General features: G+C 39.7%; 1 protein-coding gene across 4 annotated transcripts in view; it reads right to left on the bottom strand.

The window, feature by feature from the left end:
• Nucleotides 1-14,327, bottom strand: part of GLP1R (glucagon like peptide 1 receptor) — a 102,653-nt gene that overhangs the window by 11,594 nt on the left and 76,732 nt on the right. For all 4 annotated transcript variants that reach the window (XM_083604555.1, XM_083604556.1, XM_083604558.1 and 1 more), the window contains 3 exons: nt 12,643-12,703; nt 4,475-4,544; nt 2,890-2,978 (listed from right to left, as the gene is read on the bottom strand). In XM_083604555.1, coding sequence (XP_083460681.1) covers nt 2,890-2,978; nt 4,475-4,544; nt 12,643-12,703 — 220 coding nt within the window. The remainder of the gene's footprint in view (nt 1-2,889; nt 2,979-4,474; nt 4,545-12,642; nt 12,704-14,327) is intronic.

The raw sequence follows: 14,327 nt of genomic DNA, 5'->3' as shown, positions 1-14,327 counted from the left end.
TAAGGAAGTGAAAAAACTTAATATGGAATCTAAATGGCCAAAATACTGGGAAATCATATAACAAGAGGAGGGAAAAGTGAAATTGCAGAGCTATGAGAAATTGAAGTCAAAAGTAAGAGACTGGCTTCATTATTACCAGATAAATGAAGTTTTCAAACAGGACAGGAAAATCGGCTTTCAGGTGGAGAGATCAAAATTAGAAACTGAATTGTTGGAACCCAATACTAAGAATTTGTCAAGAATGTATAACTTGCTGTTGAAATGGAATACACAGGATGAGATGGTTAAATCAGCTATGATTAAACGGGCACAAGACATTGGTCATGACATTATGTTTGCTGACTGGGAACAGTTATGGACTACCGGTATAAAATTTACGGCATGTAATGCCTTAAGAGAGAACATTATGAAAATGATTTATAGGTGGTACATGACCCCAGTCAAGCTTGCAAAAATCTATCATACGCCCAATAATAAATGCTGGAAATGTAAGGAAACTGAAGGTACTTTCTACCACCTTTGGTGGACGTGCCCAAGGATCAAGGCCTTCTGGGAAATGATCTATAATGAAATCAAGAAGGTACTTAAGTGTACCTTTCATAAGAAACCAGAGGCCTTTCTCCTGGGCATGGTAGGCCAACTGGTGTCAAGGAAAGATAGGACGTTCTTTATGTATGCTACAACAGCAGCAAGAGTTCTTTTAGCAAAGTATTGGAAGACACAAGAACTACCCACGCTGGAAGAGTGGCAGACGAAGGTGATAGACTATATGGGACTGGCTGAGATGACTGGCAGAATCCGTGACCAAGGAAAAGAGACGGTGGAAGAAGATTGGAAGAAATTCAAAATTTATCTTAAGAACTGTTGTAAAATTAATGAGTGCTAAAATGTTATGGGTAATGTAAAACAGAATTGCAGTGACAAATAATTGGGTAAGAGAAAAAGGATTAAAGAAAGTGAATTATAAGTAATTGAAATTAGGGGTTGCTGGAAAAGTTTAAAACAGGGATGCAGAAAAGGGAGGTATGGGGAAGTCATTGAAATAAGGTTTAAGAAAAAGAGGTTATGAAATTATACGTGTTTGTATGTTTGTTTGTTTGTGTATTGTCAGTTGTGTTGTGTTTTGATATATGTTGGAAAATTAATAAAAAATTTATTTAAAAAACAACAACAAACATGTACTTGTTTGGGTTATCTTAAGCAAATCACACTTTTAATATTCTAATGCTCAAATAATAAATAGATGCAGCTTATATTGACTAATTCATATGTTCGTATACTTTTATTTTCCCAGTGTCCCTTCCAGTTTCATGTGTACCATTTATCACCTTCTTTCAAACCCCCTATGTTCCTCTCTCAAGCACCATTATATTTCTTGTTCACAAACTTGGGCATTCTTGAGTGTCAGTTTTCCCCCATTTGTAAATGGCGATTACTTGCTCACCTGGATTGAACTGTTCTTATTAATTAATTATTGGTACAATAACAGAATATTAAAAATGTAGAGGTAGTAGCATAAAAACAACAAATGACGAAGCATAGGGAGCAATACATTGCACCCCAGACTATACCATCTGTACTGGGCTCCAGAATTGCCTCCCCTCTGTGGGATCACCATGTGCTGCATGGCTTTTGGAGATCAAATGCACTCTAGCTACTAAAAAATATTCTCACAGAGGCCATCAAGTTCTTGGCAATCATTAGGCAAAAGTCCTGCTGAAGGATTTGTATTAGTATTCTATAATGTGTGACATCTTCAAAGCACCATCAACACATTCGTTGATAACTAACTTTGAGAAAATGAAAAGAACTACTGTGATGCAATAAGAATATATATTTACTGGACATATGCTCCAAACCCCAAGGAAATGGCTAGTAAAACCATAATAAAATAAATATTATTATTATTATAACAATATTAATAATAATAATAATAATAATAATAATAATAATAATAATTTATTAGTGTCAATATATTTTACTTTACACTTCCAAGAGACCAATAATTAAAAAGAACTGAATGAAAAGGAAGCAGGAGAAACTAGAATTCTTGATTCTGATGTCGGAAAGCAGGCTCTGCATAAACACAATGTTCGAACATATATGACATGGGAAGTCAAGAACAAGCTGATAAAGCAGGACAGAGATGTCACTGCAGGACCTGTGCTAGGAAAGGATTTGTAACTGCGTTACCATGACCCTGTGTGCTGCTAAGGGATGTGCAAAAGAAATAGAACTAGCTACCTGTTCAAGCATCTGACTCAATGTTTACTGTTAAGTAGGGTTGGGAAACTGCCCCTCTGCGTCAATGTCTGTATTCCCTTGAGAGGAAAGTGGTCAGGGCCAAAGTATGCACACACACATAATACCTTGCTCAGGTTCTTAAACACACCGCATTCATACTGACACATACTTTCAGCTTTTGCAGCTTCTGTGCTGTGCACTGAGGAAAGGGCTCCCTTTTATCACCACACAGCATAGAAACGTAGTCATGTTTTCTTCCATCAGCAGCTCAGCAGCAGGACTTAGCTGCAGTCCTTCCCTGCCACAATTTCTTGATCAGCTGCGGATTGTGGAGAGGCAAGTGGGCCAGAGGTTTCCCACCTCTGTCCTTTGTTATGGGTATCGGCTCATATTGCCAGTTTTTCTCTGCATCATTACTCCCCAAACACTTGTCTAATCCTTTGTTTTTGGTATTGAATTGAAAAAAGCTGAAGACTTCCTCTTATTTAAAAACAAATAGAAGCTCCCCATATGCAATCAAACTGTGATAGTTTCTGCTCAGTGCCACCTACTAGCTGCAATCTGAAATGATGTCATTTAATCCGTTCCTGCAAGCACTTTCTCCTAAGATAAGCACTGAATAGGTTTGCTGCCAAGATGACTCACCTGCATTTTATGTCAGTTTTGCGCAACAGGTTGGCTTGCAGCTTAGAAATGATGATGCAAATAACCCTGATAAAGATCAGGAAATTTACCTGGATAAAACAAAAAGTAAAGGATTACACGGTGCATCTTTTAAAGCAAACTTCTATTAATTCTAACACTCTACAGAAGTATCATCTGCCAGGTAGTTCAGCCCTTTTCAGAGTGCCTCACACTCTGAAAAAGCATAAACCACTCACAGACAATTATTTTTAAATGCAAATACCAAGTGTAAATTCATGGGGTAAAGTTTTTTGGAAACGAGAAAGATTATTGTCGAAATATACAGACTGCCCTGCTGATTTCCTTTGCCAGGTTCCATCCATCTCTCTATACTTGAAAACATGGTCCTCTGCAAGAAGTCACCTAACCTGCAATCCACAGGAGCCAAGTATCTGGCGTATGCTACTCAAACTTGAAGAGTAATACATAAAATGAATATTTGTTCACTAAGTTCAAGAAAGAAGGCTGTGCCCACATGATCTGTGTCCTGGAGTAGCTAGTGATCCACAACTGGAGTTCATCTTGTAAACAAAATAGACCTTACAAATAATGGTTTCATCTGTCCAGTCTCTCTCTCCAGATGTATAAAATTTATATCAGATGAGTTTGTAGCTCACTGCTACAAATTACAGTTTTGTTGGTGTCTTGTGGGGAGTGCACTGTTTTTCAGGTATGTTGTTGATGGAACCAATATTTTTTTAGGAAATCATCAGGATAATCCATGTACCTTGACAGTAATTATTCTAGAGTCAAGATGTAGACGTGGTGTTGGTTAATTTATTGTTGCTTTTAATGATCCTCTGTTTATGATTGCCTTTCACTGTTTTAATTAATGTGCTTGTAAACCGCCCTGAGAGTTCTGCAATAGGGTGGTATACAGATGTAATAAATAGGTTAATTTATACTTGGCAATGTACATGGAAAGGTTTCTTTTAGACCAGTGGTTCCCAACACAGGGGCAATTTGATTTTTAAGGGGGAAATTCAAGAATGAGTTATTAACAGTTAATGGTCTTTTAGGCTTCCTCCACGTGAATAGGTGACCACTTTTTGAATAATAAGAATTATATGTCATGGGGAGGGGGATCAGGATTTTAGAGATGCTTAGGTGGCGTATGGACAAAAAAAGGTTGGGAACCACTGTTTTAGACTGTATAGGTAAGAAGCACTAATTATGTATTATGCTACTAATTATGCTAATTATGCTACTTCAGAGTGTGAAGCATACTTCTTCTGGAGAGTGGAAATTACTGTATGTCTGGTCTGCTTGCAGACCAGTATGGAAACTGTGAAGAAGGTGCCATTTTAAGCTACAAGTGACTTGTTTATGTGATGGACACCAAGGTCAAGAATAAGTAAAGTGTCCCCACAAACTCATCCTCTATAAACATGATAGTTAAAAACCAAGGGCATTACCTATCACATTCTCTACCTCAGTACAAAATACATTTGTTAGTGGAGGTGCACACCAGTACAATAATATTTCCATCTCTTTCTTTTGTCTCTGGAACACACTAAATTTTCTGCAAATATTCCTGATCACTCACCCCTATAGCAACAAGGATAGGCACCCTGATGATCAGCCAGTAGTTCATGTTAAGATTCTTGTTCCAACAGCTGGAGAAGTAGAACAAGACAGGCAGGGGGAAACTTTAGTACATACATGCAATAATTTCCTCATCATCACACGTCTCGGCAGCGTAGATGGAAAACAACAGCAAGTGCTAGCAAACCAGCACGGTACATTGCACAGATGGATGTAACTGCTTGCTTGCCGAAGAGAAAGCTTTAGGCTAATTTGCAACGATCACTGCTAAACTGGGTGCTCCTAAGCCTCACTTTCTGCTTTCGTATGACAAATTTCTCTACCACAATTTGTCATGAATTATCAGTAAATGATTATGGAGAATTATTTTATTAGAAGTCAGAATACAAGCCATTGTGAATTTTGTTAGTCAATCTCCTCCCACATACTAGAAAGTCTGAGCTTGAAGCTAGCAATGTTTTAACCCCCATTTTAAAATCCTTGCACCAACTCTTCTTTCTTCACAGTGTGTCATTTTGGTCAGAATTCTAGGTTTGCCACAATTTTCCTGCTCTCAGTTATCGGTTCAAACACCTAGCTTGTTTGGACTTTCAGTGATTACCTTCTCCATCCCATCTGAATTATTTTATGAAGATGACAGAAAGAAAACAAGCCTATGGCATCCACCGTAGTTTATTGGTTTAGGCTTCCTCCTCAAAAATAGTCTATTTTTGTTTAGAAAATTCTCTGCAGTTAAGAAAAGCCAAGCATGTTCTCACAGTAACATGCAGAGTGCCTCCTCTTGTTTGAGAAGAACACGTGATAAATTGATCATTTTGTAACTAAGGCATTCAGCAGTACTGAAGACTAGCAATATATGCATTCTCACGATGTGTGTATCTGTGTGTGTGCCCACAGAGGTGTCTTGTATGTCGCATGTCACATGGTATTGTACAGTGTGCATCCCTCCCCACCCCCTGCAAAATTCCTGGCAGCGAGGTCAGGCCACCCAGTGTTAGGGTGGGGTGACATGATTTGCCCTTTACTGCAATGGTGTCCCTGAATGCAATGATTTCCTTTTCCTCATAAGTTGTGATCCACCTTATATGGAATGGAGTAAAGATATGAACTGCTCCTCAGCCAATGTCAACAAAGCCTGCCTAGCCCCATTCTGTATGGTTTCTTGTTCCCACAAGAGTGTGACAGAACATTGGCTAGATGGAGAGGTACTAGGGCTCATGAAAACTGACTGATAAAAGGTTAAACCAGTTGTGAGACGTATGGGTTATGCATCATGAATTATCAACCTCACCATCGGCATTACAAACAAACATATATGCACCACGCTACAACAAATGCACAGGCTATGATGTGGGGATGGGATATTATAGCTCCATTGGTGCATCATTTATGTTACCCACTCTGCAGAATACAGAGAGCCTGCTGACATGCATCCAAACACATGAGCTAACAAGTAAACACTCTCAAAGCATGGAAAAAGATGGAGTGGTAGTTTTAGTTCCAGAATGGTCCCCTCAGTTTCAGGTGGTTTTACCGCTTTCCAGTGGACTTTGCATCACAAATTTATTTTTAAATATCAGTTTTTTCCTAGATAATGTTCAGTGACGTTTTAGCCACTGGCCACATTCACATGTATAGACCATGGACTACCATGAACAAGCTGAGGGCTAGTGCACACCGCAGAACTGCTCTCCTTTTGCTCTTTCCTATGCTGAGCTGAGAGCAACAAAATATGATGTTAATCCAAGCTTTTTTCTTGGCTTACCATTCAGGGTTTGTTTGGGAGAAATGAACCACAACTACTCCTTTAGACAACATGGTAAACCAAGGTTGTTGTCCACCACTCAAGAAAGGCAGCATCAAAACAGGAGCAATTTATTCACCTGCATTAGCGTGGTACTAGTTCACAGCAAGCCATGGTTTATGGGTTTCTGTAATGTGTGAACATGGCTACTAAAGCATAGGAAAAGTGTGTTTATGATATTATTACCAGTAGTTCTCTGAGGAAGGACTTGGTCACAGGAAAGTCACTTCAGGGATACATGTGACCAAGGAACAGCTTTATGGCATATTATTTGGTCCGACTTAAGAATTATTGCTGGATAATAAGTGTGCTGGGGAAAAGGTTTGCTTTCCTCTGAATAGCGTTAGAACAAATTTAAATGTTTTCTGGTATAATGATATAGGTTGAGTAATGGTGCTGGGCATTAAATTCTGTTAGACTTCCTTGTGCATTAATTGGCTTCTTACAGCACACCACAGCTTTAACTGCTTTTAAATGTATACCAATGTGCAATCAAAACATCATTACAGTAAAATTAAAATGCCAGAAAAACAAAAAGTGGTAGGGAAATGTAAGTAACTTATCTGCACACACTGCCTAGTTCCTTTGTACATTCCCAAGCCTATGTTATTAAATCCCAAAGCTTAATGCAATCACCAGCATCCATTATAAATGCTTCAGTAAGATCTAAATCTAAGTTGAGGAGTCAAAGACAGCAGAGCACAGTTACCACTTCTCAGAGTAGTATTTAGAATTTCAGTAGATCACATTCACTCTGGGAAAGACTCATATGTTCAAGGATGCCAACTCTGCTGTTGTTGTTGTTGTTGTTGTTGTTGTTGTTGTTGTTGTTGTTGTTGTTAGCAGCTGCCCATCTGACTGGGTTGTTCCAGCCACTCTGGGCAGCTTCCAAAAAAATATTGAAACACAGAAAACCTCAAACGTTAAAAACCTCCCTGTATAGGGCTGCCTTCAGGTGTCTTCTTTATTTATATCTTTGTTTGTCAGAGAGGCCAGATTCTCATTGAGGTGGTAAGCTTTTGTCTGGGCTGTACCACTTCCCTGTGGGTAACAACTAAATCTTATTCCATTCAGAAAATTTCCTCTTCGTGGAAAACATCAGGGAAAGGGGTTCTTAGCCTAGTTATGTTTTCTATGTACAGGGAATTTCCTATATAGAGGAACATTCAGTTATGCAAAATTTCCACTTGCAGCCTGAAAGGAAACCCTGCAGACACAGGTTTACCATATAAGTGGAGTCTTTATTGAAGATCAAATTACATTTCTGTACATGCCATGGGGTATACCTTAAGTGTGTGTGTGTGCTGGGAAATATTTGGGATCAAATACACTCATTCATCTTTTCTAATCCTCAAGTGCTGCAAATCCACAGCAGATCAGAGTGAAAATAAGAGGCTGAACAAGAGCAACTAAGTCTGCAATTCCTAAATTCCACACTGGACTCTGCCATCATTCTGAGGACTGCTCACTGTTCAGCACAAGCAGTGCAAACATTCCTGGGCCAGATGGTCCTTAGCAAGCAGAATTTCAACTATATTTCATAACTGCATGCATGAGTAAACAAGGGCTTAAGAATGAAATTGCTACACCAGAATTTGGTGGTTTATGATGTTATACCAGTACTGCAGAAAGCTAAGACAGTACGCACATTCTGAATTGGGTATCTTACATGCGGCCCCCAACCACTGCATGGAAATGTAGTCTCCCTTTTTTTGTTTTTTAAATTCAGGCTATTCTATCCCAGAATAGATCATCATAATGGTTCAATGTGATCAGTCTTTACCACAGTACCTAAGCAGCAGCCAAAGGGCACCATACAACAGAAATAAGTTTTGCAAGACTGACTAACAACTGAGGCAAGTGAGCAGCCAACATATTACCACAAGGAGGCAAAAAACAAACACACAAACAAAAAACACTGGTCACCTGCCAAAGTAATAAGTGAGCAGAACAGGGAAAGGAGAGGATTCCTTTCCAATTTTAATTACATTTGGCCTTGCTTGGTAAACAAGACTCATCCACTGAATTGCAACTAAATAAAAACTCCCCTTTCTAACAACCTGTTTTATAAAAGCTAACTTGTACCATTTATGTAAAAAAGCTGCCCACTTATGATGAGGTTCTCTGTCTTTACTGTTTAAAATTATTGATTTTCAGTACCGTACACACTTAGAACTGTCAGTTGCTTTGAACCACTGTGGTCTGGACATTATTCATTTCTTAATATCCCTCCTAAGCAAGGGGTTATTCCAGTCACAAATGCAATTTACAATCTGCTGCACATCTACTGTAGCATCACAGAGACAAAGGGTAACTGTTGAGCCTAAGGCACAGAAACCTTGCACTTTATAGAGAAGAAAAGGCACAAGGTTAGTTATTATACCATTTTAGAAATATTTAAACAAGTTTTAGTTTACCCAAATTGCCCATTAGGGCCTGCTGAATGCATCAGGCAGTGGGTTTTGTTTAATAGAAATCATAAGCCAGCTTTGAGTAATACAAAAGGCAAGAAATTCAACATGAACATTTCCTGGCACATTTTTACATTGCCAAAAAAACTACTGAGTTTGCAGCATGCTTAGAAGCAGGGATTGGACGATGTCTGGTTCTTTAAGGTACTGTATACTGATCATCAGAACAAAAATGGTCCTAGTCAAGGTCTTAGTTTGATCTGGCTTTAGACAAGAACTTCAGAAAATGCTAGGAATATTTTTGACGGGCAATTTGACACACACAAAAGTGTTACATGACTTATGAGCCAGGTGTACAATTCACATCCATAAGAACTCTCTCAGAGTAATTAACATCTTGTCTGGTGTGCTTTAAAAGTGGGAGAGTAGGCTGAGAAGAAGGGTACATTCTGTGTTAGTTGAACACAGCCTCCCTCAGATGGCATGGCACCCAGCGCGGCTGGTAGCGTGACTGTCACACAAACATCCAGTCTATTTATACATTCATTTTTCTGAAATTAATGCATTCAGAGTGGGTTCAAAACAGATACAACGTTAACAGGTTCATTACAAAAATGAATTATGTAATCAAAACAATTTTAATAGTCAATACAATTTTCAGTGCCTAATACTTCATTATACGTACACTCCACAATGACAGCACATTATTTTAAGGGGGGACACACTCAGTGCAACACTGGAGCTGGTTCTTAAGAGTCATTTCACACTTTTGCATGCACAGGAGCTTGCAGTACCAAACACCGTGGAGATATAATTCTTCAAATACTTAGGACTGCATGCTGGAAACCAGGACTGGTCCTTAGCATGTGCATTGCCCGCTATGCTCATACACTTTACGCCTACTCTTTAAAGGTTAATGTGTCAAGTACCTGTGCCAAACTGTGAACTGGCTATACATAACTAGTAACCAGGGCATGAACTTGTGCTCTTGTAGCTAAAGAAAAAATAATAAACAGCATAAGACATACATGGCTGCTTCCAGTTGTCATGCCTCACCCACCCTGTGCTCAAAACTCTATGGGGACTTTTGACTCTTGAGTCTAGGAATAAGAGTTTGAGGAGTTGCTAGTTATTACTGCCATTAGTTTAGGGGCTACACTACATTAATTGTGCTGTTGGTAAGGTTTATAAAAGGTAAAGGACCCCCTGACAGTTAAGTCCAGTCGTGAACAACTCTGGGGTTGCGGCTCTCATCTCACTTTACTGGCCGAGGGAGCCGACGTTTGTCCACAGACAGTTTTTCCGAGTCATGTGGCCAGCATGACTAAGCTGCTTCTGGCGAAACCAGAGCAGCGCACGGAAACGCCGTTTACCTTTCCCGCCGGAGTGGTACCTATTTATCTACTTGCACTTTTTGGCGTGCTTTCGAACTGCTAGGTTGGTAGGAGCAGGGACCGAGCTCACCCCGTCGTGGGGATTCAAACCACTGACCTTCTGATCAGCAAGCCCTAGGCTCAGTGGTTTAGACCACAGCACCACCAGCCTCCCTTTGGTTTATGCCCACTTAATTTTCTTTGATATCTCTTTAAAGAATTGCTGTTATTATTGTATTTAAGCTATGTATCATTGTTATTATGTTTAGACTGTTGTTTTTTTAAGCACAGCTCTGCAGGAAATGTGGTACGTAAATGGACTGTGAATAAGTGGCAGGCAGCCATGAAAGGGTGATTGTGGCAGGGGATTATGGGAGGAAGTAGCCTGGATCAGCACGCTACCAACCATTCCAAGACTGGGGCTGCTCCTTGTGCCAGTACAACTTTTTGTACCCAAGTCATGAGCATTAATACATGGCTCCATTTAACAAACTACCCCAGAGGGCAATGTCTCTGCCCTATGACTAGGTAAATTAGATGCAAGGGTTGTAAGCAGCTCAGTAGCATGTCAGGTGTATATGTACGTGACAACTGGGGGATGCAGTATATGTATTAAGATGCACAGCATAAAGAACCATTACTTCCCCCCACACTTATGATCCCTGAGCACAAGAGGGAAAGAAAGGAAACTGAGGAGGAAGAGGAAATAATGATGGAAGGACAAATAGCACAAAAGGGGAGCATTCAGTAGCTAATTCACACATCCACTGAGTAAATTCTCCTAAAACAGAACTGGGAGCCCAAAACATTTGAACACCACCACCAGTTACAGAAGAGAGGAAGTGGTACATTTTTTTAAATGTTATTTTCACATGTTCAGGCTTTTCCTTGGCACTCTAGAAGAACGTGTCGGGAAGTGGGCATCATGGTGGCAAACTCTGCCCCCACCCACATCACTTCTAGGTAGGCATGTTGCAGATGTGCAAACGACCACAACCACTTTTATGTTGGTTGGCATAGCCTACCACTCTTAACATTCACAGAGTGCGGCTGTGACATTTGAAAGAGGCTTACAAGAAGTAATACCTGCTGGATTTGTTGTTCCTGCATGATTCGTGGGCTGCTGGTGCTGAATGAGAATACCACCTCACTATCACAAACAGTGTGATAGCCACTGTGGCAGGAACAATCAGGCCAGGCTGCCCTACTGCAATCCCTGTTGCCCAGCTGCATGTGTATGATGAAGAGGTTTATTAAGGCATGCATAGCCTGATGAGGAACTGAATGCTAAATTATGTTTTTTGAAGCTATTTTATTTTCGCTCAGATTTAAACAGTAAAAGGTAAAAGAACAAGAAGTACATGGTAATGTCTTTTTATTTCTTTTGTGTGATATAGTTTGATGTAGCAAGAGGCCACCCACATAGAAAATAGGGGTGTGTATTTATAAACAAGTCTGAATAACTCAAGTAAAGGCAAATAGGAAATCAGACACATATTGAGAATAACATATTTTCATCAGAGGAATGTTGTTTAGAGACACAACACACACAGTTGGAAATTTTTGCCAGCCTCTGGAAGCAGAATATATTATTGGCAGCATCACTGAATGTAAGATAGTAAGTAGAGTCCTGCTGGATCAGATGAATAGAACTATCTAGCCCAGTTTCCCATTTCCCACAGTGGCCAGACAGCTGCTCATGGGAAAACTGTATAGGCAGGACAGCTGGTATTCAGAAACACGCTGCCTCTAATCTTGGAGGCAGTATAATAATAATATTATAATAATACATTTTTATTTATACCCCGCCCTCCCTGGCCAGAGCCGGGCTCAGGGCGGCTAACACCAGTAAAATTATAATTTAAAAAAATGGATCATTTTCAAGCACCGGAAGGAAAACACTTTTGTATATGGGCATCATAACCAGCAGCCACTGGTAAAGTCTTATTCTGTATTAGAGTAATCTAAGCAAGTAGGCATCACCACATCTTGTGACAAAAGTGTTTTTCTTCTGGTGCTTGAAAATGATCCATTGGAAATATAAGATCCCCAGCTCATGTAACCTTGAGTAAAAACACAACCTTTTCCCTCAACAGCCACACCATTATAGGACACACACTTTCCCCATCATGGAGATTAACTTCAGAATCAAGATTGGTTAACAGATTATGCTTGTCCATAACAGCCACTACTGGAAATAGAAGTTTCGAGACATTCTGACCAGTGTGGTGAGTTATTAGGGGCAGCGAGAGGAAGGGGCCAGGATATAGAATAGAATACCTTTCCAAAGACACATGTATTTAATGATGCAGAAAATGGTTGGCCAGCAAAAGCTTGTGCTTATTTATTTATTTTTGCCAAAATGTCATCAGAACTCTTCTTTTTTCTTAATGAGATGCTTTTCTAGCATAAAACATGATCTGCTCTAACCAGGCTGCAACACGAGCAAATGGATAAGATGTCAGTCAATGGAACAGCCACTGCCAAAGCAATCAAGCCAAAGGAAAATGGGCACCTCTCCCCTCCCCACAGCAAACACAACCCTCAAAAGCGATCAGCTATGAATCAGAACTGAACCAACCCCACATCTTCATAAAGGTACTTGACAATTCCCCAGGGGATAACAAACAGCATTGGCACACCTGGAAAAAAAGAGGGAACAAGATATGCACAGAAAATGAGAAACAAGAAAAAGGAAACAGGAAGGCGACACAAAGTTTTTTATATAACGCAGAACAATTTTAGTGAAAACAAAAAAATTTTTTTCTTTCCAGTAGCACCTTAAAGACCAACTAAGTTAGTTCTTGGTATGAGCTTTCGTGTGCATGCACACTTCGTCAGATACACGCTGACTATGGCAGACCAACACGGCTACCTATCTGTAACTGGAATTTTAGTGAAGAAGAGGTTGCAGACAGTAAGTTGAGCCCATTATACTTAAATGAATTAAACACAAACACCCTTTCCTGAAGAAGTTTTCACATTACAAAATCCATAAGGTGGAAGTACTGAATTTAATCTAAAATTTATTCAATAGAACTATGGAATGCCAAAGCTAATATTAATACATCGTGGCAGTTTCATTAGATAACCTGAAGCCCAGATAAATGGCTAGAAGCTATCTTCACTTCTAGAGTCATTTTTTTAAGAAAATAAATTAAAACAAGAACAGTATAGATTGGACAAGATATTGAGGGCCAGTGAGACCAGTGAAGTGCCATCCTTGAAGTTGTTCAACAGACACCCAACATCTGTTTACCAAGACAGATGAGCAAGAACAGTCCAGCTGCAATATTGAAGATATTCATTCGGTGTCCCACCACAGATCATTTCCAAACCCAGGTGTTTCCTTTAATCTAATGAAACCTATTTAAATACTTCGAATGTTTAATTTCTTGCAAAGCGAAGAAGGTAAATTGTATTAATAAAAGCCTCAAACCATAACACTGGTTAGATGAGATATGAATGCTCAAAGATAACAGGCTTTATTTCTTTAGAGCAAACAAATAGCTGAGCGGAGCAACAGCCCCTGTGATTTGCAGAGGGCCTGGATGCCTCAGAAAGACGGTCATATTTTATTGGGTTACCTGGTTTTTGAAATGAGCGATGTATTTTAATACGTACAAACCAGACAAAAACAGTTGCTGCTGCTAAATTTGAACGAGTCTGTTCTTGTCAGTAGTTTAAAACACAACCCTGAGATCTGAAAGCAATTTGCATACCTATGAGCTGACAGCCTGTGCTTTGCACTGATATACTGTACACAAAGTTACCAACATCTAATTAGAAGTTATAAATCTGGTCAGGTGTATGCATGCATGTTTTACTGCCAGTACTGGGCAATAAATCCCTTGGGTATATAAAGGTGGAAAGGATGAGACAAGGTGGTCAGGTTGCGCACTGCAGGTCAGATACAGGGATGTGCTTGCTGACTGGGTGGCTATTTGCTACCAAACTGCCATGTTTGCCATAGCCAGAACTCAGGTGCCTAGCAGTTTTGAAGCGAAGCACTGAAAAACAAAACAGTGATTTCTATATACTCAGGAGACTCCCTAGGTGCATCCAAGTATATCCACCTGCAAGTTAAAAGCAAGAAGTACAATTGTACCTACCTGAATCATAGTTTTCCATTCCCAATGAAAGAATAGCAGAGAAAAATGAGGGCTTTGAATTCTACACTCCTCTGTCCATATAGCTATAAAATGCTCAGGTTCAAGGATGGCAGCTCTAAGCCTGAGACCTCTAGCACTACATGCAGTTGCCTCA

Source organism: Podarcis filfolensis, assembly GCF_964270895.1.
Source record: "Podarcis filfolensis genome assembly, chromosome: 3".
NCBI lineage: Eukaryota > Metazoa > Chordata > Lepidosauria > Squamata > Lacertidae > Podarcis > Podarcis filfolensis.
Note: the sequence above shows the minus strand (reverse complement) of the source record. Positions and strands in the feature narration are given on the sequence as shown.